At 41.9% G+C, this 16,897-nt stretch overlaps 1 protein-coding gene across 2 annotated transcripts in view; it reads right to left on the reverse strand.

Moving 5' to 3' along the window:
• Positions 1-9,430: 9,430 nt before the first annotated feature.
• The window catches only part of UBL3 (ubiquitin like 3), a 258,473-nt gene continuing 251,006 nt past the window's right edge, over positions 9,431-16,897 (reverse strand). For both annotated transcript variants that reach the window (XM_029602622.1, XM_029602621.1), the window contains exons 4-5: positions 13,290-13,367; positions 9,431-11,190 (exon numbers count right to left, since the gene is read on the reverse strand). In XM_029602622.1, coding sequence (XP_029458482.1) covers positions 11,138-11,190; positions 13,290-13,367 — 131 coding nt within the window. In that variant the 3' untranslated portion in view covers positions 9,431-11,137. The remainder of the gene's footprint in view (positions 11,191-13,289; positions 13,368-16,897) is intronic.

The raw sequence follows: 16,897 nt of genomic DNA on the forward strand, positions 1-16,897 counted from the left end.
AGCTGTTCTGGTACAAAAAATATGTAACTATATTATACTTTACAGTACACAGAAATCTTAGAAAGAAGGTTGCTCCAATGGCTAGGGTATCCTGTCATAAGGCAAGGAAACCCTTCCTTCTCTCTTGGGTAGTTTTTGTTAAATCAGGAAATATCCTGATTTTTTGCCCCATAAATAATACGTTAGAATTCCTGAAATAGCTTTTCATCACAGTACTAAGTCTTTCTCAGTATACAGAGAGATCAACAGTGTGGCTCTCTCAGATATTTCAAAGATGGATGACTCTAGATATTCTGACAAATTATTTAAGTCCACAAGAGGATTCTGAACTTGAACACCAGCACAAGAAGGCAGAAAATATACTTTATCCAGAGGAGGGGAGATTCATTTGTAACACCCAAAATTTCCAGGAAATATTTTCTAATGGTAACTCTAGGAATCTCTCCTACCACCCTCGGTAAATTCAAAAGTCTCAAGTGGAGATGTCTTAAAGTATTTCCTATAAATTCCACTTTCCTACTCAAAGCAGAACAGTCCTGCATGATTGTAGATTGAACATTTTTCACATGCTCTATTCCTTCTTCAACATTCTTAATCTTGTATGAAATTTCCTTTTTCTGGATTTCATTAAATTTAACCAGAGTATCCACTTGTTGCGACAATGAGCTTATCTTCAACAAGCATTCTGAAAAGTTTTTCCCCATAGACGAAATCAGTTCCCATAATGAATCTAGGGTAACTGTAGTAGGCTTTTCCAAATAAACTGATGTTACGTTATTTGGAGAAATCAATGCAGATATATTCTCACCTCCATTCACAGCTTGGGTAAGTGTAGCCACCGGTACAGATACAATAGTATTCTCACTCTCAATCAAGGAGGAAGAAAGCACAGGTGCAGCCGAAAACGCTGTTCCCTCAATCTCCAACGGCTGGATTTCCTCTTCGGGACTCCCCGTGGGGTTCAGCGTTAAGGCCACCTGTACAGCTGGTGGTTTATAATCATCCTGGGGGCTTAGCGACACCTCTTCCAAAGTCATGGCAGGTTCTCCCCCACATGCCATGGCAGCCAGAACTCTAGCCCCTGTAAGAAGTGCTGCCCCTGAGCACTGCTGGGTAATTAACTACCCGGGTAAGGCTGGGGGAACCGAGGGATACAACCTTTTCTTCCCCTTCCTCTTCGCAGGCATTTTTTTTTTTTTGCAAAATAGAGGAAATATTTTTAGAAGAAATCTGTGAGCGAGCAGAGCTGAGCCTGGATTAAGCCGCCATCTTGGCTCCTCCCCATACCATAAATTTTTAAACATGGTTTTGATTTTTTATACATTTTTATTTTTGGTTTTATATATTTGATTTTTGAACTATAGATGGCTAAATGTCCATTGTCAGCTCCTATATTGTCTGCTGAAAAGATTGACTTTACCTAGGATGAACTACTTTCACTCTTTGTCCTTCAGCTACCATTGCCAAAAGACTGTTAGTATAACACTATCAATACATTCTGCTGCAGTTTTGCATTCAGTATGCCCCTTTGAATTTTATATTGAAAATCTGTGAAGAACAACTTCATCATAATTGACTCTGGTAAGCTACTTTGCTTAAAAAAAAACAACAAAACTTCTAGGGTGCTCCATTGGGGTTATGCTCGCCATTTCATAAAGCCTTCAGCTCTATCAGAGACTCACCAGCCTAGCAAGCTTTCCTGAGGCCTACCTGAACTTCACTGGAATGGATGTCTACAATCCTGGTGGGAGACAGAAGATGAATATATTCTCTGTGAAGTGCTTCTAATCAACAGTCTCTGAAATGTGCTTCTGAATTCTGGTTCTGGCTGTTGCTATCACAGCAGCCTCGAGAGGAAGCAGCAGACTTAAAATAAACACTTACCATAATCTTACAGCAGGTAGCGGAACACCGGGGCCTTCATCTTTGACATTTTCTGTGCAGAATTTGGCAATTCTTTGTGTGTGTGTGTGTGTGTGTGTGGGGGGGTGGGGGGGGTGTCAAAGCTACTTGACCTTACAAAACTCTTTTCCATCTGGTGGACACTGCACTGCCAACTTTTTCAATATTCCTGTGAATCTCACCAGTAAAGTGCTTAGTGCACTGGTGGCAACCTACAATTATTTCCATTCAATGTTTTTCAGCCTTCCTCGTCCTTGGAGGCCAACACACCTTCATGTGAGTAACCATGGACTTTATTTTCTTGGATAAAAGTGGGCAGCAAAGACATTGAATCCTGAAGTTTCTGAGCTGGTCATCTTGCGGTACATCCTCCCCTAGGTCACTATCCATAAGAACTTAAATTTTACTTCTCCTGCTACCTTTCATATGGACATCCATCCTCACAGAACAAAGAAACAGCAATGTGACCCTACTTCTGAGAGGTCTCCTGATTTCTATGCTCATATGAGAGCCATCTTACTACTCAGGATGGGAAGACAAGAATTGGATCTGTCTCAGCCATGACTGAAACCCTTACTAACCATCCTGCCAAGAGTTCAAAAAGAACTGACAGTCGCTGGCTTCTCGACCTTCTTCAGGCAAACAAAGAAGGCATGTGTACTTTCTTCCACAAATTCTGCTGTATTTTTGTAGATGACTCTGGTAAAATTCAGGACCTGACCAGTTACATTAAAGACTGGAATAAACAGACTCTTATATCTGTTACCATAGGAAAAGGGGATTTTATTGATACACATTTTTGGCATGGGGTATTTAGCAATACTGAAAGAAAATATGTTATTATGATTGCTATTATAATTGGTTTTCTATTTCTTTTGTGTCTGGGTATCAGATAGATATACTTCCAATGTCAGACTCCTATGGCTCAGGCTCCTTTGATTGTGATGGGATACCCTCCTATTGATCAGAGCTTATATAGTGTTCTAATTGGTAATAGAGATACCGACCAAGTAATGAACAGGCTAATTGTGACAAATGGTCAACTAATTAAGAGTCCATTTATGAGGATTCTATTGAGATCCTATTCCACAACAACTATCTGCACCTCCTCAGAGGGGCAGCAATGAGCCACATGACTCTGGAATCTCAATAATACTTCATTCTTGTCCTTTTCCTGCTTCCTCCACCAGTACAGAGCTTAGTATTGCACCTTTTGTAATAAGACAGGGGAATTTTATCCTGAGTCACTCTGAACAATTGAAGAATTGCATAGGCATCCCAGTGTCTCATATGGCACTTGGGTCTGGGAATCACAGCATCCAAAGCACAAAAGGAGGGTCATGTGGAATTTTCTTAGGTCAAATCTCCATTTGATCCGTTCTGGCCTATGTTTAGTTGTGCTTTATATGCTGAAATATTGGCCAAGCTTGAAATTAGTAATTAAGAAGTTAACTTTAAGAGATTGCTTTGAAAATAAATAAAGCTTAAAGTACTACAGTAAGCTGAAATGCTCTGAAAAAGACAATAAAACACATCAAAAGAGAATGCTGGGGTTTATAAAGATGCTTTTGCAAGGGTTTACAGAAGAAGCTGCTCTTCTTTTACAGGAAGATGCCTTGGTTTTGCTAACATAATTTAGATGTAACGATTAAAATAAGTCAGAAGTTACTTTCATTGAAATTTAATATAATGTGGGTTTGATTGAATATCATAGGAACAAGTGACCTCTAGTGAAAGAGCTAAAATAGATTATTGCTCCTATCTAGTAAGCATAAGGATATTTTTAAACATAGAAGAAAGCCTAGATCAAAGGGCCAGACATTCAAACAATTATGTATGTCTTTGATGGTATATGCATATTAAGAGGCAAGCACTTCTGTGACTCTTGCTCTTTAGTGTCACAGATGGGCTTATAGAGTTCTGTGGTTAAATGAAACATACCCACTGACCAGTTTGTGGTATTCACACCTGGGAAGTACATGATTGTCAATGCTTTGCCATATACCGTAATGAATTGTAAAAGCATATAAAAAAAGCTGTGAAATTCTGGAATCCCTGGCCAGCACAGATGCTGCCGACCACCATCTTGCCCTCGGACTCCCTTAGGTGTGCATGCACGGGCCAGTCTTAAGCACATCATGGCGGGAACCTCGGGGGCATCCCCTCTGGATGACATCATCCGTCCAGGACATTTAAACCGACTGGCCCCGCCTACCTATGACTTGGCAACGAGTTCCCTCATTGTTGATTCCGCCTCACTAACAGAAGGACCTTTCGTTCCAGTTCCTGCTTCCTTGGCGGGAGACGTCCTGGGTACCCGGCGCCCGCTCCTCGGAGGCCCTCTCTTAGTCCCTGCTTATCCACTCCTCAGAGGGCCTGATGCCCTGGACTTCTGCCTGCCCCAATCCCCGGGGCTTCCCTGGAACCATCGCTACTCCTGCCGTGAGTACCCCGCTCTGCAGACCATTACCATCTTTATTGAGGACCCTCTTCAGTGTACCCCGCTCTGATCATTACCATATCTACTGAGGCCATGATGTGCTTAAGACTGGCCCATGCGTGCGCGCCTAAGGGAGTCCTAGGGCAAGATGGCGGTCGGCAGCGTCTGTGCTGTCCAGGGAGGCCTGGGAGTGGTAGGCAGGTCGGCGACAGCTGGCGGAAGCTGCAAGACTTCCCAACGGGGTCAAGGTTGAGCAGAAGGAGTTGAGCAAGAGTGGTTGCAGCCGTCTGCGACCGATGGGCGTAACAGTAAAGTGGGGGGAAATAGTTCCATAGGTCTAATGCTGTGCCTCTCAAGGTTCTAGATTTAGGGGTAGATTTTAAAAGCTGCATGCACCCTTCCAGGCCTAATTTTAGAAAACTATGTGCGGCGACGAGATTGAGCCTCTCCCAGTTCCCTCCCAGACCGCTGGAGAGCATCTTCAGATCATGGCTGTACCAGCTGCCTCCAGCCCCGCCCCCTTTTCAGGCCCTGGCACTTAATCGCGTACCGGGGTTTACGTGCCTGGCTGGGCCCATTTGAAAATTCGCCTGGCCCGCATAAGGCTCGGCCACTTGCACCAGGGTTTAAAAATGTACCTGTTAGTTTTTATCAGATATAGGGTCTTCGGTGAAGAAACAACCAAATGTTGCTTTTGGATTTATTGTAAGTTTAGGGTAGGATGATACTCCTTTAATTTCTCTGTCAAGTAAACATTGCCTTGAATATGAGGAAAATAATTTTGAATTTGATATACTGCAAGATTGGGAGCTATTGCAGTGACATTAGTATGGGTGAAGTCCATTACCTTTTTCAGCAGCTGGTAATAGTATTGGTGGCGGCATTTTGGAGAGTCTATAGTTTGGAAATTGTCCTTTGCAGTAGTTCCACATAGATGGCATTACAGTAGTCTTGATGCTTGATGTGGAGTACTACTGATTGCATAACTGTTTTAAAGTCATCAGGTTACAGGTAGGGCATAATTGCCACACCATGCAAAAGTGCCAGAAGCTGAAGAAATAGCTGGAACTGGTATCATGGACACAGCTGGATGGACAGCATGCATGGACTTCATGGGTACATAGAGATGTATTGGAGCCATAGAGGCAGCTGGTTTTGATTTCACAGATGCAAGGACAGGCACTGTAGAGATAACCGACATGGATGTCACTGGAACAGTTTCAGGAACTGGAGTTGAAGAGGCAGATGACATGGATTTCATCAGTGCAAGTATAGGAACTGAAGTGGCAGCTGATGAGGACTTCATGGTACAAGAGCAGGCATTGGAGCTGTAATGAAAGCTGGTGCTGACTTCACCAGTGCAAGGATGGGAACTGGCTCTATCTGGGGACAGGTACAGGCGAGTGCCTTCTTTAGGTACAAGTTCATATAAAGGAAAGACAGAGGCTGATTCTGGAACTGGAGACACACATGGAGTCCTGCCCTCTCTGGGTGCAAATTCAAGCGAGGTAAAGTCATAAGCCGCCTACATGGACAATTTTCCCAGATCTGCCCACCCCCCAACGGCTTGAGCCAAGGCTCCCACAAATTCTGGGTGTTTTTCAAGGAGAGGGCTGTTACTCCCTAGAAGGAGCAAATCCAACTTAAAGCCTTTGATAGTAGGAGAATCAGCCACTTTAGACTCATTGCTGGGTAGTCATGAGGAAATTTCTGGAACAAGAAACAGCAATGCTTTTTGAACTTAAGGAACTTCCCTTAAGTATCATCAAAGTGTTCTGGGAATTGCCTGCAAGGGTCCTAAAGGCCTGGCATAAACATTTCTTAGAAAGCTGGAATCAAAGGAGCTGGCTCGGTTTGGAACAGAGGAATCGAAGGAGCTGGCTCAGCCTGGAAGAGAGTCAAAGGCACTCACTCGCCCTAAATTAATTAAGTCACTTATGTAGGAACTAAGGCTGATGGAACAGCTGGCATCACCACTGCACTGGATGGAGCTGCAGGGACAGCTGGAATCACTGGTGAATGGACCGAGGCTGCTGGGACTGCCTGAAATGGAGTCTTTAGAATTGCTGGCACAGTCTGAATTTGAAGGTACAGTCTGGAGTGGGCTCACTAGAGGAGCTTGCTGCTGAGGGACAAGAGCCCAGTCTGTAAAACTGATTCCAAGCAAAGATGGATTTAGTGTTTTGCCACCTCCCCCCAAAATATGGTCAGATAAATGGGAGTAGGAGATCTAAGGCACAGCTCCACAGTTTGCTGTGGCAGCTCATGCATGGATTCTGTGGCAAAAATGTGAAAATTCTGAAGCACATTGGCACACTTTTCCATCTTTTATATCTATATAAATAAAAATGTTAAATAGTTTGGACAAAATCGCTGATCTCAGAAACCACTGAACCGATTGCTTTCAAATTTGGACACAACCTTCATTTTGCATACAGGAAGGTTCTTCTGTACTTACGTTACAGATATGTCACACCTGTGACAGGTAAAATAGGTTTAAAATGTTTTTCCAGAAAACAGCGACATCTGCTGGACGTAAGCACCATCTGTTACACCTTACACTAACACATGCTACACTAATCATTTCGCCAGTCCAGGTCCATGTTTCACTTCCATTTGAACACATTCACGCACTTTTTTCGCCGGAAGATAACTATTTCCTTTACAGATAAAATACACCCTCCTCACGCCCCCCACACACATGCCAAATTGATTTACTTCCCAGGCCCTCACAACACACACAAAACCTGACAGACGCCCGGGAGGCTCCAGCTGGGGGCCAAGACCGGTCCGGGACACATCTCCTGTACTACGGCCGTCGGCTGCCAGCAATCAACATGGCGCCGATGGCCCTTTCCCTTACTATGCCACTCGGGGACACCAATGGCGGCAGTAGCCCATGTGACATGGTAAAGGCGAGGGCCCCTCGGCACCATTTTCAGGACTGGCAGCCGGCAGACCTTTGCCCTTACTATGTCAGAGGCCCTACCCTACCGCTGCCAATGCTCCACCCCACTGACATAGTAAGGGCAAAGGGCCGTCGGAACCCGTTTCAGTGCTCGCAGCCGACGGACCAACACCAATACATCGCTCCCGGACCGCTCCTGAACGCCCGCTCCACTGATTGACATTTTATCAGGTCTCGGGGGGGGGGGGGTCTGGAGGGTGGTGATGAATTTATTGCAAACCTCCTGCTCCCCCTTACATTCCCCCCTCTAGCCTCTCAGTCTGGCACACACACCAGCACCAATCCCTTCTCTCTCTCACACACACAAAAACACTGTCCACTTATACCTTCCAGCTGATCCACTCTCACTCCTCAGCCTCTCTTCTCATCCCCCAATCATCTCATTCAGCCCCTCCTAACCTTCCCAAAATAATCCGCCTTGTTCCATGTGCTCTCGGCTCACTCCCCCTCCTGTTCTCTGCATGCTGCCCGGGAACAGAATGCTGCAATGAATGTTCAGCCAGCTTGCTGCTCCCGCCCCAGATTTCTGCTGCCTTAGACCTAGGCCTAGATTACCTATGAACAAATCCTGAACTGATTGCAAGCATGAATTCTTTCATATTATTGGAAAACCCAGCCATGCTCCTCCCCCTTTGGCTTAGCTCAAATTCTACATGCTTCTACTTTGAACTCTGCTAACCTCACAGCTAATATTACTTCCTTTGACTCCTGGACCTCTCACTCAGACTCCAAAAGTAGCACCTGAAGTCAAGGCACACCAAAGCCTCTTCTTGCAGTAACCTCCAGTGCTTGTCAGTAACATACTGCAGTGGTTCTTAACCAGTAGCCCAACACAACCCATATTTGTGTATACAAATCCTATGAATCTTTTAAACCTAGTGTTTTTAAATGTACACTACAATGAGCTGTTTTTAGAATATATGAAGAAATACAAATGCTATAAGTCCATTTTAATGCCAGAGATTTATCAACCCTATAAACATATACCTTAAAAAAAAAGTTTGTCACCTCAGCATCCACTTGCAGTGAATGAAGCATCACTTGAACATGAAAGAAGATAGGTGTGAAAGCCATTGAAATAGGTAAACTGTCTGAAAGTTGCCGTCCCTCGATACAGCTAAAAGTAAGCATATTGTTATATAAGACAGTACTTTTAAGCTGCACTTAGGGAAGGCATTCCCTGTGCTGGGTTTTGGGTGGAAGTAGAAAATAACACGTGCAGAGCGTGTTTTAATTAGAAAAGCTATTCACACAAAAAGCAGACGTAAACGCCTGAGGGTAAAAAGTACCTGCAGGCTTGGTCTAGAAGTGGTCAGTCTGAAAATTGCTTCCCAAAAGTCAGCTGAGACTGGAAGTGGTGGCGCAAAAGCCAAACAATGATGTCAACATCATCCAAAAATTCAACATATCACCTTGGGCTTAGATTTCACTTCCAAAGTTGGGAGGGCCGAGTGGGCAAATCATTTTTAAGTTTTATTAACCGGTGAAAGGGGTGTGAATCATAACATTTTTACCAAAAACTTGAGGAAACGCTGACATGCTGAATGGGCAGTCACACAGAAATAGAATTCCATAGGGAAATGTTACAGAAGACAAAGTCAAGGAAATAAAAATTCTCTCCTGGATCTTGTCACTATGCAGAAGTCAACTCTCCTGGAAGTCCAAATCTCCAGCAAGAGCAATAAAACAGATCACCACCTCCATTCAATATCAACTAAACCTCAAATCAATGAACAGAAAGTAATGACCAAATGTTCAGCTCACCAATTCTGTTTCCTAGTACAAATTTTATATTTTTATCTGACCATATATTTTTAACTAGTTAAAAGTCATGTCAAAATGTAAAATTCTAGTGAAATATCGAGTATATTTACATCTAAATTTAAAGGCAGATGGCACAAAGACATTTTGACTGATTTATGTTTGTGCAGTGGCTATTGTATCATCATTTAGTTTCTAGCACAATTGTGAGAGTAATTTGCAGAAAATGATTACAGAAACTTTTTCCTTTCCTGCAAATAACCTTATTCTCTGAAGGAATTATAAACTAGGAAATCACAGTTTAAAAAATGGAGCTACAACAAATTGTGAGCCTGACAACCACTAGACAAGCAACAACATGCACTACAATAGTCTTTTATTTAGTTTACAGAAGAATCTATCAGTACAGGTTGCAGAAAGAAAATGCTTAGTGCTATTTACAATTGATTTTAAAACTCTGCTCTATACAAATTTAATTCATATCAGTATGAACAATATATTTGTAATACCTACTGCATATAAAGCATTTTTGTCAAAGCAATAACCATGAATAAAATAACCTGATTACACTTAAATGATGTAGACTAAGTGAAAGCTATTACACAAAAAATGTTTTGTCAGGTGGGGATAATTTTATTAAGTATACAGAACACAACGTCAACCTGTGACTTTTTTTTTAAAGTCTAAAGCTATTTATATGGAATATTGTTCTATTATGCTACACGCCAATCTATACTTAAATTCTATAGTTATGTATTTTATAAGATTTTTATTAAATATATTCTACACATATCTGTAATTTCAACCAGGAAGATTTGTCTCCCCATTGAAAAAAATATAAAAATTTATATTTTTACAGGTTTAGATGAAACTAGCTCATGCTTTAACGCTGTGCAAATTTCTTTAGCATATTATCTCTTAAATTAATTTGTAAGAAATAAAAGAACGGCAATTTTTTTTAAGTATGCCTTTTTCTAAAATCGGCCTCTGATTTAGTACAACTGCGAGCACTAATACAAATGCAGGTTACATTAAAAAAACATACTAGCACTATGGCAAAGATTATTTTTTTTTTTCTTATCTTAAGAATTTTCTCTGAAGTCTCTAATGAGTTAGCATGACACAGGACACTTAGGGATGGGTGAGTAAATTACCAAAAAACATCAATTGCCAATATTCAAATACATAAAAGTGATAAGTAAATGAGGTCTTCTAATATTTATGCACAATAACAAAAGTCTAAGAATACAAGGAAATTACCCCTCCCATATTAAGGCTAGGAAATGCACTCTCTGCCCTTGCTTGTGCTATATGAACAAGCACTCAATATGCGAGACGAGAGTGCACTAGATGATGACAAACAAGAGAGTCTGATTCAACAGCCCTCTGCAGAGTGCTTTTAATTTCAGGCACAATTAGTTTCGTATGAATCTGTTGCAATGAAAATATATTTTACTGTCATTCTTTGTCATGTTGGTAGTCTGTGCCAGTTTGGCCACCAGGGTTGACTTACGTTGACTTCCTTTCATAGTTTTGATCTGAACACTAGTGAGCTCCTTTACTAATGATAGTGTTCTTTTCCAGTGTAGTTTTACATACTTTATTTTACTAATAGGTGTGTTGTATGGTTACATATTTATCTCATAAAAGATATGTTGCTAACCATTTGTTTTAGTGCAAAATGCATCTACAAAGCTGCTTGGATTCGTTAACTCTGGTTAATGAAGATTCCATGTTGAAGCAAAAATGATTCCTGCTGTGGAAGAGAAAACAAACTCTCTTTTTCCTGGAGACTGAATACATTTGAAAACTAATATATCACAATATTATTCAACACAAGCAAAATATTAAACAAGTGAAAATAAAATCAGAATGAAAATGTTCTTCAATCTCTCTCTCAACAAAAGAGAAGTATGTGACAGCATTCATGTAATATTTCAGTTCCATGGACTTTACAGACAGGTTGAAATCCTAAGGGTCTCTGAAGCAATGTTGGCTCTCTTCTATTCCAGCAGCATGAAAGACAAAGACTATATTACATCACACTTGGACAACTCAGACACTTTTTACAGGATTACACAGCAATTGCTCTCTCCAGTCTTTTCACGGTTCCTCTGTCCTGTAGAGACAATGGAGATAAATGTTTGTTAAGTAAATTAAGACAGGCATTGATGGTTCTGATGAGGCAAAGAAGCAACCCCTTCAATAAACAAAAGAAACTCAATATAAAGGTGAATTTGAAAAGCTGGGTGTGCATCTGGCACTTGTGCGTATCCACCCGAATTTATAAGGCAGCCAGGTGCACGGACAAGTGCCGATGCATGAATAGCTCCCGGACAAAAAAGGGGTGCGGCCACGAGATAAGCGCCCAAACAACTGCATGCCTGAACACTCATCCAGGCGCATAGCTACTTCCGCTGTGGAATAAAAAAAAAGTTCCAGGCATCTAGGAAGTGTTTGGGGGGTCTGGGTTAATTGTGGGGGGGGGGGGTGGGGGAAGAGTGTAGGCAAATAAATTAGGGGGGTTTGGAGGGCCTAGCTGAACACGGGCTAATTGGTGGACGAACTGGTGACACTGGTCATCAGCTGGATATGTGTCTGTTATAAAACACCCTCACTTGCGTGTCTGTCAGCCAATTTACACTGCCGGGTATGCACAAGTAGGCACATGTATACATGCCTAGGCTATTTTATAACATGCATGAGTAGGTGAGAGCATGTTATAAAATTGCCATGTATGTGGGTGCGTGTCAACACGTGTATATGTGCGCCCATGCACCTGTTTGAAAGTTACCATCCCTGGTTATATTTTACAAACACCACTTCCCTGTTACTTAAATAATATATTACTTTTCTGTCTAGACAACTAAATAGGAAAAGTACCACTGGTTTTCACCTTGACCAAATATGTAGGTAAGGTAGATCAAGCTAGGTTCTCAGTATCAGTCAAAGGGCGAAGAAAAGAGGGCCCTTAGTTCAAGACTCAGACCTTACAACTAATCTCAGCTAAAAAGAGGTTAAGAAGGACAATTTTACAAACAGTGATCTCTCTCCTTCCTTAAGGAGCAATTTTTTTTTTTTAATTTTTATAACAGGAGGTTTAAATCTCCTATTTTGGCCACAGTTGTAATGTTATTGGGTCTCCAATGGGACCAGGTGGCAGGGCATTATCCCATCATATTGCACAGGTTCTGAATCACAGAACTAACTGGAGAGCATCTTCAGATCATGGCTCAAACCTTATATTTGATCTTAGCCAAAATACCAAGCAGCACTCACTTGCAGCTACTTAGCTTTTAGTTTCTCCCTCTGGCACTGTGCCATATCATATGGCTGTAGGAGCACATGCTTTCTTCATTTGGGAGACCCAGGTCTTATGGTGTTACCTATGCAAATTAGTAACTAGGTTGCCACTGCACTGAATCAAATTGTTCAAGTCATTACTTTACAAGTCATTAATTTAACCAGTTATTTGGATGCCTGGATAATTACTAACAATTTAATTTGTTTCAAGTTTTACATCTAAAGAAGGGATTTGTATGTCTCAAAAGCCCAGGTACTATAATATCTTTTCCAGTGACCCTTTGAACCACTAAAACTCCAGTTTTCTCCACTCCCAAAATTACTGTTATAACTATACTACATTTTGGGGGAATATAATTAATTTTGTAATTAGTTATGCTTAAAAAGTACATTTTGACAGCATGCTCAGATCTGGGGAAGGTTGGGAGACGGCTGCTGCTGCTACGGTGATGCTTGGAGGAGGCAATCCCTTAGCCCTGGGATTGAGTCCCCGAGCGAGCCCTCTTAAAGGAGTTGTGAGGGAGATACCACAGACGGAGAAAAAAAGGGGGTAAAAGTAAAATTTACACAATTGACTGTAAAATTCAGTACAGATTCTTGCAAAGTCCAACATCATGAATCTAGAAGACAAACAGACCCTAAAAGAGAAAGTTTCACAAACTCTTCTGACCGTTGCAAATTATTCAAGAATTAAGTGATCAGAAGTACAAGTCAGCAGTATAGAAAGCAGATGAGGAAAGGCAAGGTTTCTTTGATGCATGTTTAATAATTGAGGTAACTATTTGAGTGTACAGTGCATATTAAGCATTCATAGCAGCAGGGTTTTCTTTTAGCTGACTGCTCGAGCAGGAGTACATACACAGATAGCCTTGGCCACCTTTCGCTAGCTCATGCCAAATTAAAAGCTCATCATACCTTGAGAGTTTGGTTCTGGCAACGTCTCTCTAGCCACCAAATGCATGACCGTTGTTTTGCCAAGAGGAAGTTTTAAGGCTGTATAATAAAACAGAGAAATTCATTACAAATACTGTGATATTTTCCATCATTACAAATTAAATACAAACATAAATGTGATTTTCTAGACAAATTATATTTGCTTATGCATCAAAGCTGTACGATATTAAACGAAACAATTCTGTAAGTTTCACACTTGGCCCCTCTGTAAAATAGTAAATAAGAAAAAAAAAAATTGTAGAAATTGATAATTGAGCACAATTAAAAACCAAGAACTTTTTGATGAAAGATTGGTATTCAACAAAGTCCTCTTAAAAAAAAAAAAAAGAAGTTTATAAGGGCCTGGAGAAACTTTAGGAAGTTGCTTCTCACTCTTTTTCGTATGTGATTCGAAATCCAGCCCACTTTTTGGGTAACAAGAGGAGAAGAAATGGGTCAACAGCCAAACAGCCCTGTGATCATCACAGAATGAATCAGGAGCCTAATGGAACAACTGAAATAAGACATGAAGTTACAAGTTAGGTAGCTGCTACAAAAAAACACAATACAGGCAGTGTAAGGATTAAACAAGCTAGATGTGTCCACTATCACTGCAGGAGGAAATCAGTTACAAAAGCAAGATAAAAGGATGCCATATTCAGCAACTGGTCCTGGAATTCACAAGATGGGGGAATACCCTAAATCTAATCCTCACTGCAATGCAGGATCGGGTGTTTGAGAGGTAACTGTGATGAGGCTGCTTGGCATCAGTGATCATAACATAATCAAATGTAACAAAATCATTGAAGGAAGGACATTAAGGAAAACTACTGTAGTACTGTAAGGGATAGCAGGTATATGAGCCCTTAGTGCTACGGGGTAGTTGTTGCAGCCTCGAGAATGAACCCTCGAGGCCTATGCTGGCAGCTGACAAACATGCACTGTAATAAGTGTCTGTAGCTTTACCTTTACCAGCCCCCTCCTCCGCAGGTTGAGCCCTTGGATTCTGGTGGCTGGCAGAACTTAGGCGGGTCCCTAGGGCGGAGGTGGTAACTACAGTCAGACGCACACTAGAGTCAGAGTGGACAGCAGGTTTAATGGAGTCGGAGATAGACCAATATCGGGGCAGGCAGCAGGCAATTATGGTCGGATTCAAGCAAGAGTTCAGGTCCAGGTGATAGGCAACTATGGTCAGATCCAAGGAATAGGTCAAGATACAGAGAGTCAGGTCTAGGGAGGATGAAGACACATGGAAGACACATAAGGAAGACAAGACTGGATAAGGATGGACTGAAAGGCAAAGCTAAACGAGAATGGACTGAAAGGCAAAGCTGAATGAGAATGGACTGAAAGATGAGGCTGGACTGGAAGCAAGGAATAAGGAATGCTGAAACACGCACTGCTAGGCAGGAGACCCATTCCTGAAGTGTCTGCTTGGAGCATGACTGGGGTTTAAATATTCCACCATACGGTGATCATCAGGGAACGCTACAGGGTTCCTTCCCACCATGGAGCCTTTATAGTTGAGGCAAGTGTGCGTGCGCCTAGAAGGAGGCGCAATGCGACTGCTGAGTGCTATTCAGTGGTATCCTTGGTGCACGGGAATTCAGATGGTGTCCTTTAGGTCCTGGCTGCATCGGGGTGAGTATAGCTGGTCGTGGAGATGTCTCGCGGCTGGCCAAACATAACAGTACCCCCTCTCTCCAAAGCCCCCTTCCCAATATCCTGGGTTTGGGCTTATTGGGGAATCTCTTGTGGAAGTCCTTGAGTAATTGCAGAGCTTGCACATTAGGGGATGGCTCCCAAGAATTTTCTTCAGGTCCATAGTTCTTCCAAGAAATTAGGTACTGGAATCAATTTCAGACCTTATCTGAATATAGAATCTCTTGTACCTCAAACTGGGTATCTTCTTCAGTGGCCACGTCAGTGGTCCGGAGGGGCAGTCTGCCTGGCCAAGACAGAATATAGAAACATAGAAATGACGGCAGAAAAAGACCAATCGGCCCATTTAGTCTGCCCAGCAAGCTTCCATACTTATTTCCCCATACTTATTTGTTTCACCAACCACAGAGCTCTTGTTGGTAACTGTTTGATTCAAATTTCCTGCCATCCCCTGTCATTGATGCAGAGAGCAATGTTGGGAGTTGCATCAAAGGTGAGCATAAGGCTTATGGTTAAGGGTTGTAACCGCCACATCAAGCAAGTTACCCCGATTGCACAGATCGATGCCTTGTTGGATGATGTCTGAATGTAAATCCTGTTTTCCTCACTTCCCCCTACCGTTGAAGCAGATAGCAATGCTGTATATACTTTCAAAGTGATGTATCAAGCTTAATTGGTTTAGGGTAGTAACCGCCGTAATAAGCAAGCTACCCCCACGCTTATTTGTTTACCCAGATTATGAAGTTCAGCCCTTGTTGGTTGTTGTCTGAATGCTAATCTTCTTTTCCACATTACCCCCTGCCGTAGAAGCAGAAAGCAACACTGTGCATGTATTCAAAGTGATGTATCAGGCTTAATTGGTTTAGGATAGTAACCGCCGTAATAAGCAAGCTACCCCCACGTTTATTTGTTTACCCAGATTGTGAAGTTCAGTCTTTTTTGGTTGTTATCTGAATGCAAATCCTCTTTTCCACATTTCCCTTTGCCGTTGAAGCAGAGAGCAATGTTGGGGATGCATTAACCGTGCAAGGGATTTTTTTTGAGTAAGGGTAGTAATCACCAGGTAGTAGTTAACATTCCAGCAAGCCACCCCCATGGCTCTACTCTTCATTCCCATCCTCTAGCTGGTTTAAATAAAGAGATGTGGAAAACGTCGTGAATTCTCAAGGATGGTGGCGATCTGAGCTTGTATGCCACAGGACCCAGTTGACTATCAACAAGAAAAGGTCCTATCAATCGCAGGGCAGCTGAGGTGCAGGACAACATTTTCTATCGGCTTGTTCTTTAGAATGACTTATTGCTTTGTCTAGAACGAGATGGGTCTTTTGTCAGAGTTCTTGAAGCTCCTGTCCCATCATGTTAGCTGCAGGACAGTTACCAGAGATAGGAACTGGTCTGGGTATGCGGTGATGGCATCCAAAGACAGTGTAAAAGGGAGATTCGTCCCATGGAAAGAGAGAGACCCAATTATCTTGTCGTTGGTTCATGTAGGCCTTCAGGTAGGCTTTGAGGCTTTGATTCACCTGTTTGGTTTGTCCGTTATTCTGAGGATGACAAGCTGAAGTGAAATACAACTTAATTCCAAACTTTCAGCATAAGCCTTTCCAATATGGGGATGTGAACTGAACCCCTCGATCAAGGATGATCGAGGGGTTCAGCCTCTAGCCTATATTAGGCACCGCTCATGTTAATTATGTTATTACCCCCATATATCTTAATCCAAGTTAATTCGACCTGTTCACTGTAAGACATTTACTTGTCATTGTTGTTATTGTTTAAAATGTAAACCGAATTGATCAATAATTTTGTTATTGGAAAGTCGGTATAGAAAAATGCTAAATAAATAAATAAATAAATAAATAAGTGGCAGCCCATGTAGATGCACGATGTGTTGCACAAAGAGATTGACCAAGTCAGGTGCAGATGGG

Source organism: Rhinatrema bivittatum, chromosome 5 (assembly GCF_901001135.1).
Source record: "Rhinatrema bivittatum chromosome 5, aRhiBiv1.1, whole genome shotgun sequence".
Taxonomy (NCBI): domain Eukaryota; kingdom Metazoa; phylum Chordata; class Amphibia; order Gymnophiona; family Rhinatrematidae; genus Rhinatrema; species Rhinatrema bivittatum.